A 26,044-nucleotide genomic window follows, 5' to 3' on the forward strand; every position below is an offset into this window, starting at 1 on the left:
AGCCGTCTGTATTTATCTGCAGTGAGCTAATATCCATCACATAATTTCTATAGTAATTGAGATCTAGAATGGAGAACTGCAGTTCAGATCATTAAGAGTCTGTTAAAATCTCCTGAAAATCTGTGTTTTAGTTCTTCAGTAAAATCAAACAAAGCTTACTTATGCCCAGATGGCTCCAGGTCCTCAACACACTCACACAATATGTGCAGTCAGTAGGCATTCATACACACCCACGCAGCAGCAAACACAACACTTATTCAACTACAGTTTTGTCAGTTAACGGTGTTTGCTCTAATGACAGTGTTGGACTTGTGGGTGTGCGGAGCCTCATTTATTACATAAACAGAGGAATAGGCAGCCCCACGGGAATGGATGGCTGCTGTGTGGGTAATTTACTCTCATTCTGGGTAACAGCCTGGCTGAAAATCGCACCCCTGAATGGAGGTGACAAAACCTCTTAGCGCCTCCAAGACAAAGTTTCACATAAACAAACCACTTTTGCCTCAGTGCTTCATGATTCCTTATGTACTGTAAGATGTCCTCAGAGAGAATGAGCATGTTGTTCAGCTTGTGTTGTCCTTGTTGCCATGAATGTGGAAGGCCTGCTGTGCTCGGGGGGCCTCCGCGCATTCATTTTTAGCTCTACCTGCTAATGAACGTACCTGGCAATGTCAGCTAGGAGCTGGGTGTCAAGGCAACACACACATGTAATCCATAAACACACTCGCACAAATACATCCCACACAAAAACAGTTGGAGTGCGTCCAATTAACAGCGACAGTGAAAAGACTCCCAAATTGATTTCCTCTCGCAGCCAACACACCGCCTCTGTCACAGTTTGAAGAGAAACAAACATTTCAACTACTGAAAACTTCATCTGAGCAGCGGGAGAGAGAAATTAAATGGAATCCTATCTCGGTAGATTCATTGTCATTGTACAGGATCAGTTTTCTATCAGGGAAAGAAGGAGATGAAGGAGGAAGTCCTATTGTTAGTGTGCACAAATAGTGACCTCAGTTCAGGGAGATAGAGACTCATTATTGTGGCCATCAGCAGCTGGGGAGGTGCCAATACTATTTCTGTACCCTCTCCCTAATTAAGAAGACTGAGGCACAGGCCCATTGCTGTTCATGTTAATTGCGCAAACGTGCAGTGCTAAGCCAGCCATTAAAAAATTGGAGGAGCAATTAAGCAGGAATCTGACAGACTTCAGTTTTTTCAGTTTGACATTATGTGGCTAAAGGCAAGAGGGTGGTAGGGCAGCATAATAGAGTCTGTCTCAAGGTTATGCTGCGTGAGATGAGGCTGATTTGAGGTTTAATCGGCTCACTCTGCCTTATCTTCTCCGCACTGTTAATGATGGATCTCTTCATCATCACATTACCATGAAACCTTGAGGAGTGGTTCTGTACATCTCTCAGTATAGAATCGTATGGTAATTACCCTGCCTTTAGGCATCATTGAGTGAGTCTCTGACAGTGTTTCTCAAGAAGTTAACATACTGAAAAAGCAATAAACTGAAAAGCTCCATCGGTTTGAAGATGAAGTATAACCTTGCATGCGATCTGAAGGCATCTGTGGTGGCTAACAAAGCAACAAATGGGGCTTTTCTTGGGCTTTTTTCTGTTATTTAAATGAGACTTTAAAGACGTGCACTTCAGTGACACCTCAATATGACCTCGATATATTGTCAGTTAATATTGCTTGCATTTTACTAACGAGAGCAGAGAGATGTGAACAGGGTAAATGCTGCAGCTCATGAGCTAGTGACTCACATACTGAAATAACGGGGGCAGACTCATCATTGCGACATGAGGCACACTCCTCTGCCATTCAGGCCTCTTTTGAGGAACAAAAAGCCTCCGAAGTAGCAGTCTCTGCATATGGATGTCAAGTTTATGGCTCCCATAGCCTGTTAGATGACATTTCCGATGAACATATGCTCTCAATTCATTTTAAATGTACAATCATATCCGAGCTATACAGCACCATCTGTTTCTGACAGAAAATACACCACTTTACAGTCTTGCTCCATCAAAACTGTATGGCTGGTACTACAGCCATGACGATATCGATCACCAGCATTTTAGAGGATATTAGAGTTAGGATTATTAAGATTAATTATAGCCATTAACTGCAGATGGGACTTGGATGGTTTGGTGGAGCAGCCTCTTCCAAAGCACATGTTTGTATAGACAAAGATTTTAATGATCGTCTCAAATTAATTAGGGACCATCGATTCTGTGCAGAGAGTAACCTGCAGCCCTCGAGGACGTTACGCCTTCAAACTGAGTCACACTGAAGAACAAACAGACAAATCATTAATGTGCACTCTTTCGCATGTAAAACAGTGTCTGCACCGTCTTAATAATACTAACAAGTGCTTGCATAATCAGTTATGCAACACAAATAATGAGTGTCTCACCTGACATTTGTTGAGCGGTGCAGCAGGTGTTAAACTTCTGTTCCCATCCTGTGACTTGTGAACCCTGCTCAGAGGTAAAGCTGTGCTTGGAATATTAATTTGAGCTTCTCCTGTTAGTTCTTAGAGGCATGTGTGTGTTTTTGGGAGTGTGTTTGAGCAGCAGTTGTTAACAAGACTCTAATAAGATCAATGACTACAAAGCTTGGACCAAACCCTCAGTGGCACTCAGCTGGGAGGTTGGGATTTCTCATTTCAGTTCCTAAAATTCAATAAGCAGGCACCTGATAAACAAATGGCTTAAATTATTGGGAGACCTGATGGTGTTTTGTTGCACAGCAAGTCTTCGTCCTGGAGCAATACATCAGCATCTCTTTGATTGAAATGGCAGAACTGAATTTTTCCCACAACAGCCTCTGTAGAAGGAGTGACACTGTTGTTATGCAGATATCTCTGGGCAGTGCTATTCCAGTCAAACAGAATATATAACTAAGGTTTTCCCTTCTTCCTGTTTTCTGATCATGCTGCATGGAAGCAGCTCGAAGCATACAATCTGTTTCAGAGAGCTGGCCCCTGGGAGCAGCGTTCATACAGACATCTCAAAAATCTGCTTTTCTGTTGGTTATGTTTCCCTATTTCACTCCCAAATTTACATGATCATTTAATTATAACAATTATAATCATTAAGTCATTAAGGCAAAGTATCATACTACATTAATATGATTATTCTCTAATTGGAGCAGACATAATCACAGTAACACGTAGAGTTCTTGAGAGAGAAGCAGACAGAAGGGTTTACAATATGCATTTGAGGGTAATATCCAGGATGTCAAACTCACTCAGCAGCAAAAAACAGGTTTAAAAATAAGGATAGTTAGAAGCCAAAGCTTAATGTGAAAACAAACCACAACATCACTGGCAATCGAGACAGAAGACAATGAAAATGAGGGAAAACTTTGCCGATTTTTAACAGGCCATGTGTCATCGCAGTGTGTGCTGATAAATGGAGTTTGCCTCCCTGCCGTGCCGCCAGCCTCTGGCGAACAGCTGGGGAGCTCTGAGGGAAGCCAAACACCATTCATCTGCACACGCTGCGGTGACACGCAGCCAGTTTAATATCAGCCAAGATTTCCTGTTTCCCTTCACTGGTTCCTGTAGAGCAGGGAAGCATACAACTACGTAAGGGTAGCATGGATTCAGCAGGCTATATCTTCAGTAGCTAGCTAGTTAGCTAATCCTACAATTCTCAGGATTTAATTTTGGTTTTGGAATCCGGTCGAAATGTATATGTCCTTCCAACCTCTCCAGGTAATGTTCTGCCTGGGGCATTACACGTGCCCCAGACACAGGGTTAAGATCAAAATCCACAAAACCAGCCTTGAAATGAAGAAAATCTGAAACAATTACATAGTCTATGGAACACAGCTGTGTTGTTGTCGGACCCTAGGCGGAGCTGGCTGATGCTACATTATGATTGGCCAGTTTGTGTTCAAGGGGCGGGATGTAGTGAAGGGTCAATTGATGTTTGTTCACCTTAATTACATTTTTATTATTACGTATTTTTATTTTATGTTTTGAGGTTGTCCGTCCTCTCATTCATGTGAATGTGATATCTCAAGAACACCTTGAGGGAATTCCTTCAAATTTATTACAAACATCCACTTGCCATAACTCAAGAATTCCTATGCTAATTATGACATTTCACGATAAATGATCTAATAGGATAAAAAGATGAAGTGATGACATTTTATATTCAAAAGGTAAAAGGTTACCTTCACTCTGACATCATAGTGTTCTGCAGAAACATTTTCGTGGCCATTACTCAATGTCATAATTCAGGAACAGAAGGAGAGACAAGTGGTCAGGTACTGAATTGGTGACACTAAGCTTGGGTGTCCATCTTGACACTTTGCTGATTGTATAGATCTTCTGTGCGGGGGGAAGATGTCTGTGCGGCATCCATGATTTAGAATATGTAGCTTTTTCGCAGCAAAATGCACGCGTATCGTGTCTTTTTCTATTTTTTCTCTGTGAAAGGGTTCAACGACAGATGGTTTCATATGTTGTACAGCCCTCAATGTTAGCTGTCATGACTAAATAGGAATCTGTAGAGACATGGATGCAAACTGTAACTGCAACTTGACTGGTTCACTTCAACCTGTGGTCAAGTAGTCCAGGTTATTTTCATCCTATCATCTCACATACAAGTAGAAGTAAACTGTTGTGTGGGCTATTTTTGACCCTGACCAGACACACACATGTGGGTGTTTTTTATTTGAAGAGTTTTTTAAGGAGGTTACTCACAGTTAGTCAATGGCTGGATATCACAGCAGCTTCTCTAAAATTCAGTCAACATTTAGTTTTTGCTTAGTCACTAAATGTACTTGAATATACATGGGAAATAGAGGCTACTTTTACTGAAATACATACTTTAAATAAGTGATTTGAAGTGACTGTCATAAAAGCAGCCACTCCAAAAAAATATGCAAATTACAATTTGTACATTAAAATAATCAGACAAGTCATGTCACAGGCAGTTTCTTATTTTGAGAGGAGGTGCACCTCTATCACATAGACATGCACAAGTGTAGCTGAACAGTCTATTTACCACCACCTTTAGACTGTATATAGACCTAGAAAAGCAAAAAACATTCTTGGGTTGAATATTTTCTACCTCCTTTATATAATTCTCCACTATCCCTCTAAGGGGAGATTCTGCAAACTTTGTTTTTGTGACACCTCGTGGAACATGGCAGCTGTGGCTGGCGAGACGGTGTTTCTGTTGGTCTCACACACATTTTTTTTCTCACCTGCACCCACTTGATATTTTGGTGACTTGCTGTGAACTTGACTTTGCCCAATACGGGGAGGAGGCGTAGCAGGGGGGCATGTCAACAGCAATCAAGGGCACAGTGCAACTTCAGTATCGCTGGTGCTTTTGCTTGCAGCACTCACCTGCTCAGAGCAGGTCAAAGATACAAACTACAGTTGTGCTCTGTGGTTATTTTTTAGTATGGTTGTAACCTGAAAGCATGTATACACAGCTCTAAGGTTTACCAACCACTGTGCGGATGATACGTTTTCCAATTAGATTTTCACATATTTCTGTCAAACTGAAAAGGTTTACTTAGAAAGCTTTTAATCCATTGACTCTGGTGGCTGATGTAAATAATCACCCTTCAACACAGATCTGTCACTGGTTGCTCTTGTGCTGGCAGTGGGGATTGTGGAGGTGGCTTTATCCACTGTAGGTGTCATAGACTCACTGGTGAACACTGTGTTGCTGGAAGCACAACAATCGCATCAACTGTCTGTCGTCTTCCCAACAGGTTTCACAAAGCCTGCAGCTTGGTATTTTGTAATTGCAGCAGAAATTGGCTGTGGCTGCTGTAAACTGCTGTATGTGGCCGTGCAGACTCATGGCTGTAACTAGAAAGCATAGATAATAGATAAATTGAAGATTAATAATAGATTAATAGATAAAAGATTTTTTTAGGAAAAGTTCTCAAACTTGCAGTTTAATCTGGATAATTGGAGGTCCTTTGGTCCTGAAAATAGGAATATAATGAGAAGATTTACACAATCACGCAATCAGTGTAAGCAATCAAGTAAATGGCTTGATTTGAATATACAATGGGACCTTCACAGTCAGTGAAGGAACATTAAGTTGCTCCCAATTGTTCAGAGACTTGCCAATTGTTCATTTTCTTGCATGGGGTATTGTGGCCATGGCAACACAATGTTTGGCTCTAATTAAAGGAACTTCTTAAATCCCCAGAGGCACAATAGGCATGCTTGCTGTTACTGGACGTACCAATAAATCATGCTCATCACATTAGCAGAAAGACAAGAGCATCTAACCCATTTTGGGACATTTCCTTATTTGTTTATTTAGCTTAGATAAAAAGATTGAATTAATTTAATCTCTTTCAGCTGAGATAGAGTGGCCCAGAATGTGCTTAGATTCAGTTCAATCTTATTGTCATTATACTGTCCCATACAACAAAACACAGGGCATTAAACAGGTTAATTCAAGTGTTCACTGTTGTATACACTTTAATTAACCATATGTGTAGATGGTTGTAATAGTACATGAGTTTACAGAAACAAGGACTAAGACAACAAAGATATAACATACACCTGCAGACATTTCCCAAACTATTTTATTTCCAGGCTGTATCTTGTTGGCTACCGTACTTCCAAGATTTACCAGGGCTTTGCTGGAAGTGGAAACTGAAGATAACGAGACCCCTGGGCCCAGGTGTTCTTCATTAGCTAATGAGCTTCAATGCTTGAGATTCTTAGGTACTTTTTGTTTCACTTGGCTGGTGATATTCTGATTTTGTTATTTTCTAATCGTCACTACATCCCATTAAAAGGCAAAAAATAACAATTATTTTTCTGCTAAAAACTTTTGCTACTTTTGCCTGTCCTTAAAAAAATGTGGATGCCACCTGTTGCACCCACTCAAACACTGTTGCAGACAAAGTACCCCTGCAAAAACTGTTTAGAAATGGCCTGTGGACCGTGACAAGAAGCTCAAGGTGTCAACCTGGCTTCTAAATTTCCCAGGTCCCAATCTCCTCAAGGATTCTCGTGATGTGCCGGTGCCCCACATGTACCCCTTATCCAAGGTGGGGCCTCCTTGGATCAGACTTGGCTCTGACCTGTCAAGGCACAGGATCTCTGGGAGTGTCCTGTGGTGTCTGGCATCAGTGTGCTGGCGGCAGATCCATGTAGTCCAGTGGGTCGGGAGGTGGGTTAATGGCACGTGCCACAGATGCTCATTCAGATTGGGATCTGGCGCATTTGGAGGCCAGGTTGACACTTTGAGGTCATTGTCACATTCCTTGGGCCATTATTGAGTGATCTTTGCAGTGTGGCATAGTGCATTTTCCTGCTGGGGGGGCACTGTCATTGGGGAGTACTGTTGCCATGAGGGGGGGTACTTGGTCTGCAACGGTGTTTGAGTGGGTGGAACATGTCAGGTGGAATCCACATGAATGCCAGAACCAAAGGTTTCGCAGCAGAACAATGCATTGGAACAAAATAATTGAAGTCAGTTTGTGTCCTTTTTGTAATCTAAGCAGTATTGTGTCCCTCCCAAGATGTTGCATTATATACAATTTTTGCACCAGCATGAGAACTGTCAGCCCGTATTTCTTCAGAAAGGTTGTGTCCCTCTGTGCAGTGAGGTGTCCATGGTTTCTGACATATTTCAGCCTTGATGTGGCTTTGCTGCTTCTTCCTGTAAGAAGAGTATCTGATGGATGATGACAGGGTTGACACTGCGTCTCAAGGAGAGAGTGCAGGGCAATGCCATCTTTTACTGATTCCCCATGCTACATGAAGTGTTCTGCTTGAGCTGCATCTGCACTGTCATTGTGACACACACGAGCAAATACACACACATCCATTACTGTCTACTGAGCAGTAAAGACAAAAAGACTCTGCTCTTATTGCTGTTACCTCTGCAGATTGGCCTCTGTTTTATTCCTTAAGATAACATCCCTTTTCTTCTTATCTTGCTTGTACACACACACACACACACACACACACACACACACACACACACACACACACAGTAGCATTGTGGGAAAGCCTTGCCTCAAATCAGATAGAGTGCATCATGAACAGATCGAATGAGACATAAAGACATTGATTTTATTTACTTTTATTTATCTACTTTATTTGATTTACTTTGATTGTCAACATCATGAACCTAATTCAATGAACATTATATTAATTTAAATGGAAGTTACTGTGCATTAGTGCCATTTTTCAAAGTTCAAAGACTGTCTTCAGACATTAATTGATTATGCATTCTGTTGTGGTTTTTCATAGTGTACCTCCCTTTTCACCCTTTCATCCCCCTCTTCTTCCTCTTCCAGTCTGAACCCATACAGCTATGACGAGAGCTGTGTGTCCAGTAGCGTGGACCACCTGCCCCTTGCTGCTCTCCCCCTCCTCGCTATCGTCTCACCTCGCTACCAGGATGCCGTGGCGACCGTGATCGCCCGAGCCAACCAGGTCTACCGCAACTTCCTGCAGTCGGAGGATGGCCAGGGATTCACGGGTCAGGTCTGTATTAAACTTCTCGTGGTTGGAGAGGAGCGGAGAACTCGTTCACTCGAGTTTCTCATCATTGAATAATGAGCTGTAGGCACTTTAATAGAAGTCAATGATTGTCAAAGGAAGTACAGATTGCTTTTGAGTGGGCTGTGTAATCTGTTAGCGCTCAGGCCCCCAGAGGGCTCCAGATGTCTGTTGTTTAAGCGGACCACTTTTCACTCTCTTGTACATGACAACTACTATGCTCTTGGAAACAAGATGTTTTTTCTAGAGAGGTAATGATCCATGCGAAGGCTTTTCATAAGTGAGTGTAGTTTCACAGCATTACTGTAGGTTCGAAATGTTGGACAAAACTTCTGTTGGCTTTAAAAGTAATAATAACATTAGTTCTGCTACGTGTATTTTAAAAGGCTCATCAACTTTAATGGCAGTTTTCAACAAATAATTGTTGTTTTTCTTTGCTTCATATTTTTTTTTTAATCAGCTGCTGCAGTTCAGCTGCAGCTTGTTTGAATGAAACCCCTCAGATTCTCAGGCCTTCAAAGCACATTATTGAGACATACTGGTCAATATAATCCTGATGCCAATCAACAAGTTAATATCCCCAACAGTTTACTACAATAAAGGTAATTATACCAATGCCTTTTATTCTTGATTGGCTCTTTCCAATGGATATATTGGTTGTGATAGGTTGATACTTTGTGTACTTACTTTATGTGCTGCTATATAATGTAGATATGTGTAAGTCTTCCCCTTCCCACTTCATTTCTACAACTTGGTTTGCTCATTAAGACGATTAAAGTCAACCCTTGTCCTATAATTACTTTGCAGTATTTTCTCTACAAATCTGTCAATGTGTAATTACCTTTAATATAATCAGCTGAGGGAATTTTCACTCCAACACTTGTGATTTGTAATTATTTATTGGCTGCTGTTGCAGTCGCAGTCGTATCGATTGACACACCACTTAAAGAAAAAAGCAAAGAGTTGTGTTTGGAGCATCTTCACTGCAAAAGTGACACATGTAAGGATAATTTTAAAAAGCATGCGCACTCATGAAGTCAATGCCAATGCTGGCAGAATTGGAACAACAGAAAAACCTTTCTTTATTCTGACTAAAACCCATTTTAGTTCCCTGAAATGATCCCTCTGTAGGTCTTTCCACCAAGTGAGAGATGCAGCTATCAGAAATTCGCGCTATGTCTGACTTGGAATTACAGAGGCCATGAACCGTTTTCCCTCGTGGCTGCTTGTAATTACAGTCTGAATGATATGTTGTGAACATGGCAGGAAAAAAAAAAACACTTGATATGTGAGTGTGCTGTTGATGTCCCACAATGCAATCCGCATGGGAAATGGAGGAGCTGCTGACAGCTCAGTAAATTGCAAATGATGATGACAACTCCTGGACGATACAGCGTAGGACAACAAAAAATAAGAATTACTTATTTTTAGAAAGACATTCTTTTCTTTTCTCGTATACTGATTAACACATTGCATCACACCTACAAAACTTTTTCTCCTAAGACAGTTAGTATATTGTACATACTGTGTCCTATTGAACTGGGAGACAGCGAGTGTCATGCCTTCCTGCCCTGTGAAATATGTAATTTCTTCATCATCTCTTAAATTGTCCTCTTGCAAAGTCCTTCACTGACTGAGTGCACCATATGTGGAGGCTGTCTAAATTATATATTCTCCCGAGTAGGTATGCCTGATGGGCGACTGTGTGGGAGGTGTGCTGTGCTTCGACGCTTTGTGCTTCAGTAACCACCAGAGGCCTGGCAGCCCCAACAACAGCAGCAGGAACAACAGCACTGAGAGCCTGAAGGTAGGAGCTCACTGTTACAGCGATGATATTATGCTGATGCAGCCCCTTCAATGTATGAAACATTTGCACATTCATTCACATTTCTAAAGTGATGTAGTATATAAGCTGACTTTATCATCAAGAGGTGGTATTGGATGGTGTGTCACCTTGGCGAATTGCCTGCCAAGCTGCAGGCTACTGGTCAAGACCAATAGACAGCAGCACTGGTCGTGTTTTAGCGAGTCATTGCTCATTGTTTCCATCAGCTTTTTAGGCTCTGAACATGGGTGTTTTGTAGCAACCTATCTATGTTTTTTCCATTGGCTTTTCAGGCTCCTAACATCATCGTTTTGTAGCGACCCATCTGCTTTTTAGGCTCCATATGTGGATGTTTTGTAGCAACCTGTCTTATGTTTTTCCATTGGCTTTTCAGGCTCCAAACATGGGTATTTTGTAAGACCCCTCTGTGTTTTTCCTTAGGCTTTTCAGGCTCCTAACGTCATTGTTTTGTAGTTATCAATCTGTTTTCCATCAGCTTTTGAGGTTCCAAAAAAGATGTTTTGGAGCAATCCGTCTCTATTTTTCCAGTGGAATTTTAGGCTCTAACATCATCGTTTTGTAGCAACCCGTCTTTGTTTCTCCAGCTGCTTTTTAGGCTCCATATGTGGATGTTTTGTAGCAACCTGTCTATGTTTTTCCATTGGCTTTTCAGGCTCCAAACATGGGTATTTTGTCAAAACATAATGTTTTCCTAACCATAACCAATTGTTTTTTGTGCCTAAACATAATCACATGTTAACCACAACATTGTTGAAACGTTTTAACGTATCTGCTACATAACAACGTGCAAATGCAACATATTCTGGTTAGCTAAAACATTTGCTCCGGTGATTGGGTTGGATGAGGACGATAATGATACATAGACCCATACTGGGTTCGGGAGACTATAGTGAAGGAAAATTTTACAGTTGATACATGATTAAGAGATCACTGCAACTAGGGTTGGGTCGGTTCTCGGTAATACCAATTCAGTCCGGTACTCCGTCTTGGACCGGGTTTTATTTTTTGAGGCCGACTGGACCACATACTCGGGCAGAACGTACGCGGAGCGGACGCCGCGGAGGTCCGCCTGGTAAAAGTGGACGTCCGCAAGCCCTGTGCGCACAAAGCACGACCGTGCGGACTTCACTCCGCGCACCAGTGTCACACAAAAGACTATTCGGCATGTATTTTTCACATCGCGGGGATTTTTCACGGACATTTTTACATGTAGTCCGCTCCGCTTATAGTAAGCCCGAGTCTGCGAGCACCTGTGTCTCTTCACCAAGTGCACAGCAAGCAGGAGAGAGAGGGGGTGGGGCGGGGCGGGGACTGAGCTAGGAGGTGCGAGTGCGCATGCGCCTCTACTGTAGCCTGGAGTTTGTTTAATAGTGACGGGGAGTCGATAATGGCGGACAGTTTAGTCTCGATGAAATCAAGGAATGCGCCACTATGGCAACACTTTGGCTTTGAGCCAGACGAAGGAGGCAACCCTTGTTTGCACTGATTGAGTAAGCTGCAAAATTTATTTGTAAGGAATAAAAGAAACAACTTGTTACTGTCACTCTGTTGTCCTAAGGTCGTTTTTTATTTTAAATGAGTCAATTGCGCCCCCAAGTGGCGAAAATCCGGTATTACCGACTTGATGCGGTTTTTTTTACAAAAACCGGACCGTTTTTTTTTCTCATACCGACCCAATCCTAACTGCAACTAATCAAAATTATGCTTATTTAATCATTAGTGGAGCTAACTGTCAAAAGCGTGTCTATGTGGCACCATTAGTCTGCACTAGTGAACGAACAGAGGCTATCAAAACACAGCAGTCACCTTTGCTATGTCTATTTCCTGTCAGTTTTTCAGCACAACACTTCTGTCAAGACAGCCTTTAGAAATGTCACTGAACACAAGAGGCAAAGTCCTTGGCACTGTGTTTTCAGAAGTCTCATACCTGAAAGGTGTAAATAAAAATTGTGTGTGTGGGTAATCTGATGGGCATCTGAGTTTTTCCAGGCACCATTTTTAGCTTTTACTGTGACGTGCATGTAGCATATTCATCATGCTGGATTGCCCTCTTGAAGCATCTTATAATTTGATTTTGCTCCTGCTAAATGTCACATGATCTGCACTTTCTGTCTGTTGCTCCCTCACACTCCTCCCCTCCCCTTTGCTATGCAAATCCCCTCACACCTAAAAAGATTCACTCCTTCACAGGTATGTTTTTTCGGTGCACACCTGGGAACACTCATCAACTCCTGTTGGATAAGGTTTTATTTTCTGGTGCCTTCACTGCTTTGAGGCTTCACAGTATGTTCCACAATCTCCTCCGTCCTCTCAGGATAACTCAGGCCTGCTCGGGGAGTCCAGCCTGGGTCTGAGTTCCAGCAAGAGGCTCAGTAAGAGCAACATCGATATCTCCGCCCCCAATGAAGGACACAGCCAGAGCGGGCTGCCGCTCAGCCGTAAGCAGAGTGACTCATATGATGGAGACACCTCGTCCACAGGCCAGCACAGCTTTTTTTCCAGGTGAGACAGCACACATGAATTTACCCCCACACAAGGGTTTTATGGTATGACAACATATACTGTAAGACAATATATTTAGTTGACTGTAGCAACAAAAACCTTGGCATGCTGTTTATATCAAGGTATCCATCCAGTTGCTATCTCTGGATGTATCAGGCCATTAAAGGTTATGTTGAAAAATCAATAAGTGGGATTCATTGTTATGTTGGATTTTTCTATAGGAATTTGCATCATTACTGTGAAGTACTTGGATTTTTCAGGCATTTGCTTGATTATCCAAAAACAGACATTCATCTCTGTTTTTTTTAAGCAATTGAAACTTTCTGAATTGATTTTCTATGTTTAAGCAATAAGACATGAGAGGGAGTGTGGTATTTCTTTTATACAACAGTTCTACATGTGCCATTTATTAATAAAAGTGGCAACAGGTTATGATTTACATGTTCAGTTAACAATTTATTTGGCTCCACCAGCACAAATAGTTTAAGCAACTGGACTGTTGCCAGGCAACACACAAACACTCCTGCATACTAGCGTGCTACTTTGTGTATCTACATGTTACCACAGGACAGCTACTTTAGGCCCGTTTCCACTGAAGAAGTTCCTGGTACTATTTGGGGGGCAGGAACTACTACAGGAACGTCCTCTCGCTCGGCCCTCTCAACTGCCATGTCTCCACTGAGAGAGCGGAGTAGGAGGAAGGTTCCTGTAAAGTTACCGGGCTCTGGATGTGATGTAATCGTTGCGCGACCATTTTGACCGTGGCAAAGTAGTGGCGTAGGGACGCTGTTAGCTCTTAGCCGATAGCGGTGTCTGTAATAACTCATTAAACTCACAAAGTGGTCCGTGAAAAAAGTATTTTTTCCAGCGGATGTGTTAGTTACAACATGATTGAGCTAACTGGAGTAGTTTCATGTCGTTTCCGACAACGGGAGGCTTTTAACAGATGACGTCCTGATGTTAGCTTTGCTGCTGCTGTTAGCTGTCCCTTGTCAGCTGCAGCCACTGATGCTTTCTAGACATCGTGATTTCCCAAAACTGAATTTTTTTTTTTATTTTTTTTTCCTTAATCCTTTATTAATAGACTTGACATTGCATTACATTAAGTGCAATTATAACAACGTATTACAGATCATTGGATGTGTATTTATAACAACGTATTGTTGATTAACATGTTGCTGCTCTGCAACATCCTTCAAAAAGACATTAATAACATGTAAAATGACATAACCAAACGGAACATAAAATGGACCAAAAAGAACAGAAAATAACTAATATGCTAAGAACATAAGAAGGAAAAGAAAACATGTACCAACAATAAGGTGTACGAGGGAAAAACTATACCATATGCCGAACAGCCTGATCAGTTTTGTTATATATCACATATTTAGATCATTCAATACATAGGATTTTACCAATTATTTGAGAGGTCTTAAAAGTTTTCTTGTTTTTAGTTATTTTGGAGACAGAGGCAAAGAGATATTGTAATTCAATACGAAATAAATTTATGTTAGGTTTAGTCTGAATGATTCTAGATTTATGAATGTGAAACTTTCCAGTAAGACAGATGGCTTTGAGAGCACAGTTAATAGGTTGTACGTCTGTATTACAGCTCAGAAACAAGACCATTTCTTCTAATATTGGTGTCAGTGTATTAAAAGCTGAGAAAATCAGTAGAGCAGCATCAGTCCAAAATTCTCGAGAAAAGGAACAAAACTGAATAAATACCACACATAGCAACACAAAACTGCTTTGCTAGCTCAATCATGTTGTAACTAAGATATCCGCTAGAAAAAAATATGTTTTTCACGGACCATTTATTGAGTTTGTTCACATGGCGGTGGAAGCTATGAATGAGCTAACCCCCCGTCTGCCTCGTTTGCTTTCTGATGACGTCACATTCCGATTTTCTCAAGAAAAGAAAGGTCTGGCTGGGCCGACTCTCACTTTAACATTGGAGAAAAAAACGCCCCGGCTGCTTGTATTTCTTTCAGCCAATCACAGTCGTTCTTGGTGGTGCCACAGCAACGGTGCGCTTGCAAAAATATTGCGGGGGGGAAACAGGTTTTGGTGTAACACGCCCACAAAAATATCCCCTACAGGACGCGAACCATGGCAGAGAAATGGCTACATTCCCGCAAGATCAAACACCGCAAAAGTTAGTAAAGGACGTGTTGAAAACTGCAACCGGAGGTGGTAGGGCAGGACTTCAGCGGGTGGCTCGTTCCGCCCAATGAGAGGCTGATCTTTGCAGCGAACTTCCACCCACTCAGACTGATCAGCACCAAGTAACCCCCAAGCCCGAGCCAGGAGTTTCTGGGGCCGTTCTAAATACCTACTCCGATGCAGGGACTTGTTTAGCCCCTGTAAAAGTTCTGCAACTCTGTCCTTCAGAGGTGGTTCCTGCGGTGGAGACACGCACCAACGGCCCCGGCCCCGTAAATTTACCCCGAAGTTCCTGCGGTGGAAACGGGCCTTTTGTATCATGTACAATTTATCTGTAGGTTTCCATTTATCGTGTGACCAGTTAAATAAGAGTCTGCTGTCAGTTGCTTTGTTGGCATACGTGTGATGCTGATGAGTTAACAGCTTCATCACTATGTTGTGTTGTCATCTGATGCCATATGAGCATACCTGGAGAGTTTTTTTCCATCCCTTCGTCCTTTTCTGATGACCACTCATTATTTAACTCAAATTTTATTTCTAGAAATATGTTCCTCATTGCAGTGCAAAGTTTGCTACAACGACCCTTAATGTAGGCTAATTAACAGTTAACATAATCTTTATGCATAGTTAAAGTCTCAGTGCTGTTATACTGTATATCAGGACTCATGGAATGCCTCTTGTCCAATTAAATTGCTTGGTCTGAACTAACTGTCGTATCAAATTTCATATATCACCTTATATATGAGTGTCATGACATAGAATAACAAATACAACTTTACCCTTTGCAATATACCCACATTTGCCACTTGGAAAACCTGCATATTTCTTTCTACAGTTATGGTTAGAATTTACAATACTCTGAATAAGAAAAAGCTCCAGTAAGCTCTGATCAGACTAGAAATGTCAAAAGGATTTCAAAAGGCGTTCAAAGGCAAAATACATGCCATGTTTTTATTTATTCTCCTTAAAGAAAGCGACCTTGTGTGACTTCGGTGCAAAAACCAACAGCTTTTCTTTTCATTGTAAACATAGCTTAAAATACATTAACACACACATTCATTCACACACAATACAATACACGCAAAGAAAAAAGCCTATAATCAAAATCAGACTGCTTTTTTTGTACAACAATGGGTGGTGCAGAAAGGAGAGGCATACACAGACTGTGCACTGTGTACAATCAAACAGTTGCTTGTACAAACATAGCCTCCCATGTACAGCAAAAGTTTGGTAAATCTGGAAATGCACTGGAGCAAAATGGATTCAGTGTTTTGTGCAAGTCAAAAATGAACAGTGTCACGGCTCATATATGATTTCCAGCATTTAAATTTGCACAATTTGGCCCAAACCAAAATGTAGTGCACACAAACACCCACACTTGGCAAAAAGAGCACATGAGACAGACAAAGTAGAAATACTGTCATCCATTTCTGTCAAATAGCATTTGTCAATCACTGATGAGTGTGTAAGGGGTTCATACGATAACCCAGATGTTTCACTGCGGCCCTCATCCAGGTTTTCCTGGAATGTATCACCCTGTCTTGCCCCTGCTCTTTATCAATATTAGCAGCTTGACTGCCCTGCATGCCTACCTGCCTCTGCTGGACTATAAATAGCCTGTTTGTGCCTGTGCCAGCCAGTTTGTGTGGGAGACCAAGCGCTGTGGGTGATTTCAGCTGGGTCGGGGTGGCTGGAGGGGGTCCGACTGTCATGTTGATGCACTTCAAGCAACCAGTGTTCCCATTCCAAATCACAGGCTTCACCAGGCTTACACCATCACACTAAGGGCTCATTTATGCTCAGTGTTAAATACGGATCCGGATACGGACGGAGCCTTCTGTCTGTGCTCCGCGTTCATTTCGTCCGTATTTCTGCGGTAACATCGTTTGAAACGGACGTATACATTTTCATACGTAACGGGAGCATAAATGAGCCCTAACACAGTCACTGCAGAGAGGATCCCATCTGTTCACAGTTATGACACATTGTGTTCGTGGGGTTGCACCTCTCACCTTTCACTTCTTGTTACATTCCTGATTAATCCCAGACATTGCTGTTTGAAGGGTTGCCTGTGCTGCTGGATTGCTCTTTTCCCCTGCACCTCCCAGTGGATATTCCCAGTCGACAAGAGGGCTTATTAAAATTCATTTTTTACACACATCATCCGGCCTATCAGAATGACCTCCTGCATATCTGTCTACAACAGCGTCAACTCCTTTTCACATACAGATTGCTCTGCATTGGCTCCAACTGGGTATTGGCTGTGAGATCATGTGCAAATAGTCACAACACCTAAGAGAACCCAGGAGAGAGTGCTCAGTGCAGCAAGCAGTGGGGCTGACGTGTCTTATGTTTACCTTGTCTTTCCCCAGTCTGTCTTTGTTAGGGATGTGTTCTGACCAGTTTTATTGATATTCAAACAGATGGTAATAAAACTAACTTCGGAGAAAAAACGAACATCTAAATGGACATAACTGACAAAATTCAGACATCTATTTAGTCTAAAGTGATTAGAAAAAAGATTGTGTGTAGTTAGAGCTCCTAAAAGGCTTTGTGCATGCCTAATGGCCACAAGGAAATCTATTTGCAATACTTTAATAGGTAGGCATCAGCCACAGATCTATTTGCTGCTGCAGTAATGGGCTGGGTATTTTGTTACATGCTATGTGTTTATTGGCCATTATCCCTCATTAAAACACATCAAGCATTTACTCAATAATAGTAAGCCACTATAATATTTGCCTTTTTATTTCACTGCATTTGCCATTTATACATTTGCTACAACTAGTCTTCTGTAAATGCAGGGGTTGAGTTTTGAGGAGAGGCAGCTTGCAGCGACAATTTGGCCACACTTTTTATATACCAAAATCTAAAAAGACAACCATTACATAAAGAAGTGCCTGCTGTGCCTTCCGAAAAACACTTTCTTTTTTTTCTTCTTTTTTTTAAAGATTATTTTTTGGGCTTTTTGCCTTTAATGAACAGAACAGAGTGAAATGGGGTGGGAGAGAGTGGGGGGTGACATGCAGCAAAGGGTTGCAAGCCGGAGCTGAACCTGCAACCGCTGCAGCGAGGCATTGCCTCTGTACATGGGGCGCCAGCACTATCCATTATGCTAGTGATGCCCCCAAAAAACAGTTTTGAGATGACTTTTTAAAACTGATCTTCTAACCTCTACAAGTACATTGAAGTAAGTTGCACATATTGTAAGTCAAAATGTAGTTAGCTTAGTTGTAGCGACAATAAGCAGCAGTGATGGCTCCTGCCAAATTTCTCAGGGGGGGCAATTGTTGTGATGATGGCTGAGGTGACCCATTCAGTGGGTAAATTTGAATTAATTTGGCTCTGCAATGACTGAACAATCCACTGTGGTCATCAACAGTCTAATTTTCATCAGTTTGCCCACACAAATACCTTTGAATGTAAACAGAGGCCTGTTTTACCATTAATCAAATAAAATTGAGTAAGGTATTCACTGAGTCATTCTCAGTCTTAATCAGAAAACATTTTATTATAGCTAAGTGGAAATGAATTTTGTATTCTGATTAAAGAATTAAATTCAGGCATACCCTACAACTTAATACAATGCACATCACATAGTATCACTGCTCTTTGACCTGACCTGAACATTTTTTTTGTTGCTGTTTCTCAGTTTCAGTTATATACTGGGGGGAAATTTTGGGCATTGGGGGGACACATGTCCCCCTCAATGTATATGGTGACTACGGCCCTGTCATGCATGCATAATTAGGCTACAGTTGTCTGGCTGCGCAAAGGTGAAGTGGCTGGTCTTGTCATACAAAGTTTGATGGAGTGTCATCTGGACAATATGGAAATATTTGCATCTTGAAAGCCGGACTACAAATGTGGATAGACAGGGAGAAACACACGCAAGCCTAAGACGTGGTAAGATACGATATTCCTCACTATATGAAGTGACTGATAACAAGATCTGTATAATGGGTTGTAAAGAAATTCGTCAGGTTTTCACTTTGTAGACAATTGATCTGTATTTATAGCGTGATGGGATGACAGCACAATGATGTGTGTAGTATCACAAAGCTCTGCTCCTGCGCTTTCATGTGATATGCGTGGCATTTCTGTGCAACCCTGCATTCGCGAGTAAGCCATCCAAGAGTAATGTGTGTGCAAAGCTGTATGAAAGCTCTGTTATACATAATTTTAGTGTAACTTTATCATTTTTTTTCACTGTGAAAACATTGGACTACCAACAAGTGTCCAACAAAGCTGCAGTTCCGCTGTTTCATGTGATATGAGTGGCTTCATGCTAACGGTCGCGGAGAAAATCCATAGAGAGGAACGAACAGGTGTGCATTTGGGCGCACTATGTGTCATTACTTTGGGTACGTCCCAAGTCCCTTACAATTACTGCTAACCACCTAACCTAGCCACCTTACCTAACTGTTTAGTCCCTCCCACTTAGGAAAACATTTAAGGAGTCAGGAGTTAGGAGTGAGGAGCGAGGATTGCTGATAAGAGACATGAGACGGCCTTACTCTGAAGCGTCACGTAAAGCGACGTCCTATTCGGACGACGGTGGCACCTATGGGCGGCACAGCTGGATCTGCTGCATAACGGAGCCAGCGTTTGGTGTACATCCCAAGTCACATTATATTCACTGATCAAAGCTGTAACCTCAGGAAGAGCAACTGAGGAGGGATCCCTCGTCCAGGACAGACAGACGTGCAATAGATGTCGTACAGAACAGATCAACATAATAAATTAACAGTAATCCGTATGAGACAGAAAGAGAGACAGAGAGACAGACAGAGAGAGAGAGACAGAGAGAGATGCAGGACAGACGGTAACGACAGTAGCTTACAACAACATTAATGAAAGTAATAATAATAATTAATATTAATATTAATAATTAATATTACCTACAGCCTATTTAACATTATTCCACTCACATGACATGCAGGACAATTAATGATGGGCAAATGTGTTTGTATATGTGTGTGTGCGTGGTGTTATATCACTCGAGCAGCTGCACATTTAACAGCCACACATCACCGACAGTCCGCTGAACACCGCAACGGGTTGTGAATGAAATAAACTTAATTACAGCATGACAGTCTTGCACGAAATATCATTAACGTTACTCTTTGTAGTCACGTAGGCATGTGAATTACAACATTTCATTGCAAAGAATGCATGTAACGGGTACACTTGCGCTGTTTCTCCGCCATCTCATTCAAATGAGACAGACGAAGGGGGCGGGTATTTATACGTCAGGGCCTCAAGCTGAAAAAGACTTCCTGTTAGGAACCTCTCGTGTTACCTTACTCATCGCACCTAACAGATCCCTCCTAGCGCCTAACACTAACTCCTTACTGGCAGGAATAAGAGACATGAGACGGCCTTAAAGATGGCGGAGCTCAAACGACTTCCAGTTCAAGTAAGGAGTTAGGAATTAGCAGTATAAAATAAGAGAATTGGGACGTACCCAGTATAACCTATATGGTTAAAAAGCCTCTTGGATCAGCTGGAAACTTTAGCCATGTTGATCTTGAATGTGACCGCTGCGCAGTGGCGCTGCCTCATGTGATGTCGGAATAATCGGAAAAATGAGTTTCCGACCGTAAAGCAATATTTCAGTGGAAACGGTTGACGACGTGTTTTTTAAACATTTTGAGTGATAAAATACAACTCATCTTCTTTGTAATGTCCATGATGTCTCCACATTACCACCTAAATGCTCATGAACACACAATGAAGTAAGAACGACTTCCCGACATGGGGAATCGGACCATCCGAGGAGTACATGAATGATCCTTGGTGGTTTACGTATGACGAAAACACGTTGGGGCAAGCCCTCCCAGAACCCACAGAGATTGCATTGGAGTGCCTGCATTTAGAAAAAAAAGCATTTTACATGGAAGTCTATGAGAGTGAGTCGGGGCGATTTCCAGCCAGGCTGATATCGCCCCAAAGGGCCGGAACGTGACTTCACACTGCATCTGATTGGATATTCAGAGGCAGGACGAGCTGTTTCAAGTGAAAATTATCAGAATAATTAATATATTGTGTGTATATATGACAATAATGATGATGATAATCATACATTTATTATCATCTTTCTTTTCTTTTGTGGCTCGAGGAGGGGTGGCACCCTATCGCCCTCTATTGGCCAGCCGCCCCTGATAAGCAGCAGGCATGCTGTGTTTACATAGCAACTCGCGTGAGACTCGAGAACTAGCACCACCACTAGCCATCAGCTAGTCTCGTGCGAGTTGCCATGTAAACACAGCACACCTGCAGGGCAGGCTAACTGACCACGGTGAGAAATGATGCTATAAAAGTGGAGTAAATTAAGTCTTTTCAAGTCAATTTTGCATGCCACGGCTTCAGGGCACTTGGATTACGACGGACGAGCCATTCTGGCGTTTTTGAAATTAGGGCTGCCACGATTAGCCTAGTCGACTAATTGATGACTAATCGACTATTAAAATAATCGGTGACTATTTTAGTAGTCAACTAATCGGTTTGAGTCATTTTTCATAGAAAAGTACTATAAAAGTACCCCAAGATACTCTTACTGCAGCTTCTTACGTTCAGATATTGGCAGCTTTACACACTCTCCTGTGACAGTGAACTAAAACCCTTTGGCGTGAGTATGAAACAAGACATTAGATGACGTAATTTGGGGGTTTGGGTGAGACAGACCGACATTTTTCAACATTTTAACACATTTTTCAATGAAATGATTAGTCGACTAATCGAAGAAATAATCGACAGATTAGTCGACAAAGAAAATAATCGTTAGTGGCAGCCCTATTTGAAATGCATTAGCTGAGTTTTATTACATTTTCAAAATGTGGGTTCCATGCACTGCAAGTGTAGCTGTTATTCCGGCTAGCTGTTATCCTCCGATACCCCGAACGAGTTTTGTGGATTAAAAAACTACACTGGACTTCTTGTCGGCATGAGGGTCAGTAAGTCTGTATCTTCATTCTAAAGTGGCCATTTCCTTTAATATATTCAGTGTCATACTTTCGTTTGGTTATGTCATCGAGCTAGTTTGCTATCTCTGTTGAGAAGCTGCCAATTATTCACTCACTTTACAGCAGGAAACAGCACTTCAAAGTAAAAGCTGTGTGCTGGAAATTCACTGTACTTCAAAATAAAGTGTGCTTCTCACAAACTTGACACATTAATGAGTCACTTGTGGTCCATTCAGAATGGACCAGCGACCCACTTTTGGACTGTGACTCACCAGCTGGGAACCACTGCCCTAAAGACTATTAATGCAAAGTAACTTGTGCTTTAAGTAATCATCAACAAGGTACGTTTTTTTTTTTTTTTACTTTACTTAAGTCACTATTATGGGAGTAAATGTAATTTACTAGTATACATTTTCAGTTCTCTACCCACCACTGAATATTTTTCATATTAATTTAGCATACTGGTAACAATGTGCAGTTAAATGACATATGCTTTAGCTGGAAAAAGGGAAGTTTATCCCCTCCAGGCAGCAAAAATAAGACTTCACTTTCTACACCAACAGGTAATTTATACACCATTGAATGAAAAGTGCACTTGCACTGAGCATGGATTTCTGTTGAAATAAATTTAAAGTTCCTCTGCGGGCATCAATTAAACTCCTAAGAACTCATCTCTGTTCATCAACATCACATATTTAGAAGTGTAGAGGTCCCTTCATGCCTTAAAACGTGTTAGATATAACTCTTCACCTTTGCAGCATTTTGTATGTGTGAATCTATGAATATGCAAATTAGTCCCACCCCTCAGCCGTTTGCCTGCAGCTGGAGCGCACCTGCTCACCTTCGACTCTGCTCATCAAACACACAAATTTCTGCTTGTGAACAGCAACAGGTGACTGCATATCAAACGGCTGATAATGAGTTGCTAATGTTAGATAAACCTTGCTCCTGATCGTCAGGTCTGACAAGTTGAAGTGAAAACTGAACTTACTAAACTTGCAGAAAAAACAGTACATAGCCTGGCTTGTCCTCTGATACCACGGAAGTTGACGAGATTAGGTTTAGCAAAAATGCTCAGCAATGACATTGACTGCTTATTTCGCCCATTATATATCTTAAAGGATATAAAAGACACCACATGGACATGTCAGCAAGACTAAAAACTTGATTTTGTACTAGACGGTGTCTTTGACATGTGCACATGGGACACCATGCACATCACTACTTTGCATTTACCTTTCATGTAATGAGTAATTACGCAGTGGTTCCTGTCTCTCCAGCCACTCAGACACTACCAATACTTTTCTCTGAGTTTGGAGGGTGTCATGATTACCCATGAGTGCTGTGATGATGACGTTTAAGGAGGTTTATCGCAAGTCAACAGGGAATGAGTGAGTGAAGAGAAGAGTGTGAGGCACATAGCAGAGGGGCGATGGTGGATTGCAGACCAGGCTGGACGAGGATGAGTGGCGTGAGCAGGGTTGGCAGGCAGACAGGAAGGCAGATGATCCTGAGGCACAGTTACTAGGCTCTTTCAAGATAAGCCAGGGCTGCACAGAATCTATTACCCTTGATCACCTCACAATGCACGCCAGTGAGATTTGTGTCTGACGTCATTCCGATTTGCTTTGTTGTTTTGCAAAGGTGCACGATGATAATCTCACGAGATTGAGGTGGCTGGGGTTTTTAGAGTCAGGCGCTGCAGTTGCTCTCAACCGACTTCATGATCCAGGGTATGATGGGAAACACCTGGCTCTCGCTCAACCACATGATGTTTTGTATTAACTTTTTATTTTTGTTTAATTGGAGAGATTTTCGTTTGATTTGAAAGTTTAATCTCCTAACAGAAAACAGGTTGTGTGGCTGATGGTGACATTTAGTAGTAGTCAGTCTATTGTATAAAGGTTTGTATTAAGTGGGATGTGAGGATTCTTAAAATAACACCTGTACAGATGTGAAGCCCTGATTATATCTGACTGATTTTTTCATGAAAGCTGTTGTCTTGCATTTCTCTCCTCTGTGTTTATTAATGTTTTTAATTTATTTATGTAGTTTGAGGGGGACAGATCTGCTCTGCAAATTGATGTGATGCTGATGTACACGACAAGTCATGTAAAGTGGAGGCTGAAACATGAACAGAAATTACAGATTGCCTGTAAAGCATTTTAATAGGCTCTTCTGTCACAACTAAAACAATCTGAGACTGTGAACAAACAGATACATGGGTCTGATAACATTTTAATAAACTGGAATCAGATCTAACAGGATGCGAGTGTTTCTGTGACTTCCTGCGCAGACTGAAGGCTGCTGGAAACTGTCAGGAAACTGTGTGAATTGACTGTGGCTTTTTGTTACCACCTCCTGCAGCAGCCTGATCTCGTCCACTTTCCAGGCGAGGCGCAGTTAATCTCAAACGAGCCTAATGTCCTCACAGTTCTCAGAATTACCTGGACTAGCGAGGCCTGAAACAAGTCTCCACCAGAGTAGTTGAGACAGCTGGGGTTGATTTGCAGAAGAGGCATTGAGCTGAATGTGACTAGGTGTGTGGTGAGCCATGGGAGGGGTGATGAGCTGATGGATGGTAGGTGTGCTGGTTGAATAGGGATTCACAAGCTGGGAGAGCGAGAATGAAACAAACCCTATATAAAACACAGAGAATGGTGCATAAGAGACCCTGGGGGAAGTGGGAAAGAAACAAAAGGGGCACAGCCGTGACGGTGACAATGACAGCATTTTGCATCAGTAATTAATTTTGAGAGATAAATAGACAGACCGACAGTTTCTTAACAGCATGGTAGGAATGGACACATTATGAGAGAGAAGACAAAAACCAAAATGGAAGCGGAAGTCAATCAAAGCACTATTGATTTGGTTTTTAAAGATGGCTGGAGACTGTCGGCTAATCCTTTCTCCCCATGCAGGACTTAATGGGGAAATGTTGGCTCACTAGAGAGCAGAGAGATCTCGTCATGGCTGAGACGGGCTACGCTGTTCAAACAGCTGTAAGCGTGATGCAGCCTGTGAAGGCTGAGTGAAGAGCTGCACAGGCTGAGTCATAAAGGCACAGTGCTGACAACGACCCCAGAATGTTAAAACTATCCAGCCTACGGTTGAATCAGGACAAAGCAAAAGCTACACTGACTCATCTCTGTCAAGACAGAGACTTTTGCCTTTCCAACTTCAGTTTGCACATTATTGACATTTAAAAAATTAGATTACCCCTGTTGAAAGGAATAATAACATCCCACAACTGTCTGAACTGAAGCCACATTTTATGGCTTTCACTTGTTCCTCATTCTTCATAAAAACAGCTTTTGTGATGAACAATATGAAGAACTTTCAAAGCAAACCTGCAGCATATCAGTCTCATGTATGCACTTGAATGCTTACTACAACCCAATCATCACTACGTTATTGCTGAATAAACCACTTTCACAAAATCCTCACTTGCCTTCCTCCTGTCTATGTCTATTCCCCAGTTTGATGAAGGAGGGTGTGGAGCTGCGTGGTGGCAGTGGCACCAGCCTGGTGTTGAACCCTGGTCGATTTGACTTTGAAGTGTCAGACTGCTTCCTGCTGGGCTGCCCGTTAGGCCTTGTGCTGGCCATGAGACGCACTGTGCTGCCTGCCGTCCAGGGTAAGACTGGAAACACATATGTGGCATACACTATGTTAGACAATGCAGTTCATATCCACGCCTGAGTGTGAGTGCAGTATGTGCACAAGCACTCGCAGATAACAGCAGCTTGTCTCCAGTTATTTTACTTTCCATTTGTGCTGTTATTATTAAGGTGCACTTACCCCTGAAACACTTGCCTGCGCTAACCGGTGTAAGAGGCGCTATAGAAATAAAGTTTGATTGATTCATTGATTGATTGAAATGTGACTGCAGTGAAATGACACAGCTGGATTGTCATTTAATGAGTTTTTCAGTAAGAATAATCAACGACTTTTAAAAGGATCTGATTCATTTAACCTGGATTTTACCCCTGCATTACAAGAAAAATATATATATATTTTTTTATTCCTGATAAAAAATGAATAAAT

The 26,044-nt window shown here is 41.8% G+C and overlaps 1 protein-coding gene across 6 annotated transcripts in view; it reads left to right on the top strand.

Moving 5' to 3' along the window:
• Positions 1–26,044, top strand: part of pitpnm3 (PITPNM family member 3) — a 132,136-nt gene that overhangs the window by 74,461 nt on the left and 31,631 nt on the right. For all 6 annotated transcript variants that reach the window (XM_078167008.1, XM_033631877.2, XM_033631879.2 and 3 more), the window contains 4 exons: positions 8,314–8,503; positions 10,203–10,325; positions 12,679–12,866; positions 25,477–25,634. In XM_078167008.1, the coding sequence (XP_078023134.1) occupies positions 8,314–8,503; positions 10,203–10,325; positions 12,679–12,866; positions 25,477–25,634 (659 nt within the window). The remainder of the gene's footprint in view (positions 1–8,313; positions 8,504–10,202; positions 10,326–12,678; positions 12,867–25,476; positions 25,635–26,044) is intronic.

Source organism: Epinephelus lanceolatus, chromosome 4 (genome assembly GCF_041903045.1).
Source record: "Epinephelus lanceolatus isolate andai-2023 chromosome 4, ASM4190304v1, whole genome shotgun sequence".
NCBI lineage: Eukaryota > Metazoa > Chordata > Actinopteri > Perciformes > Serranidae > Epinephelus > Epinephelus lanceolatus.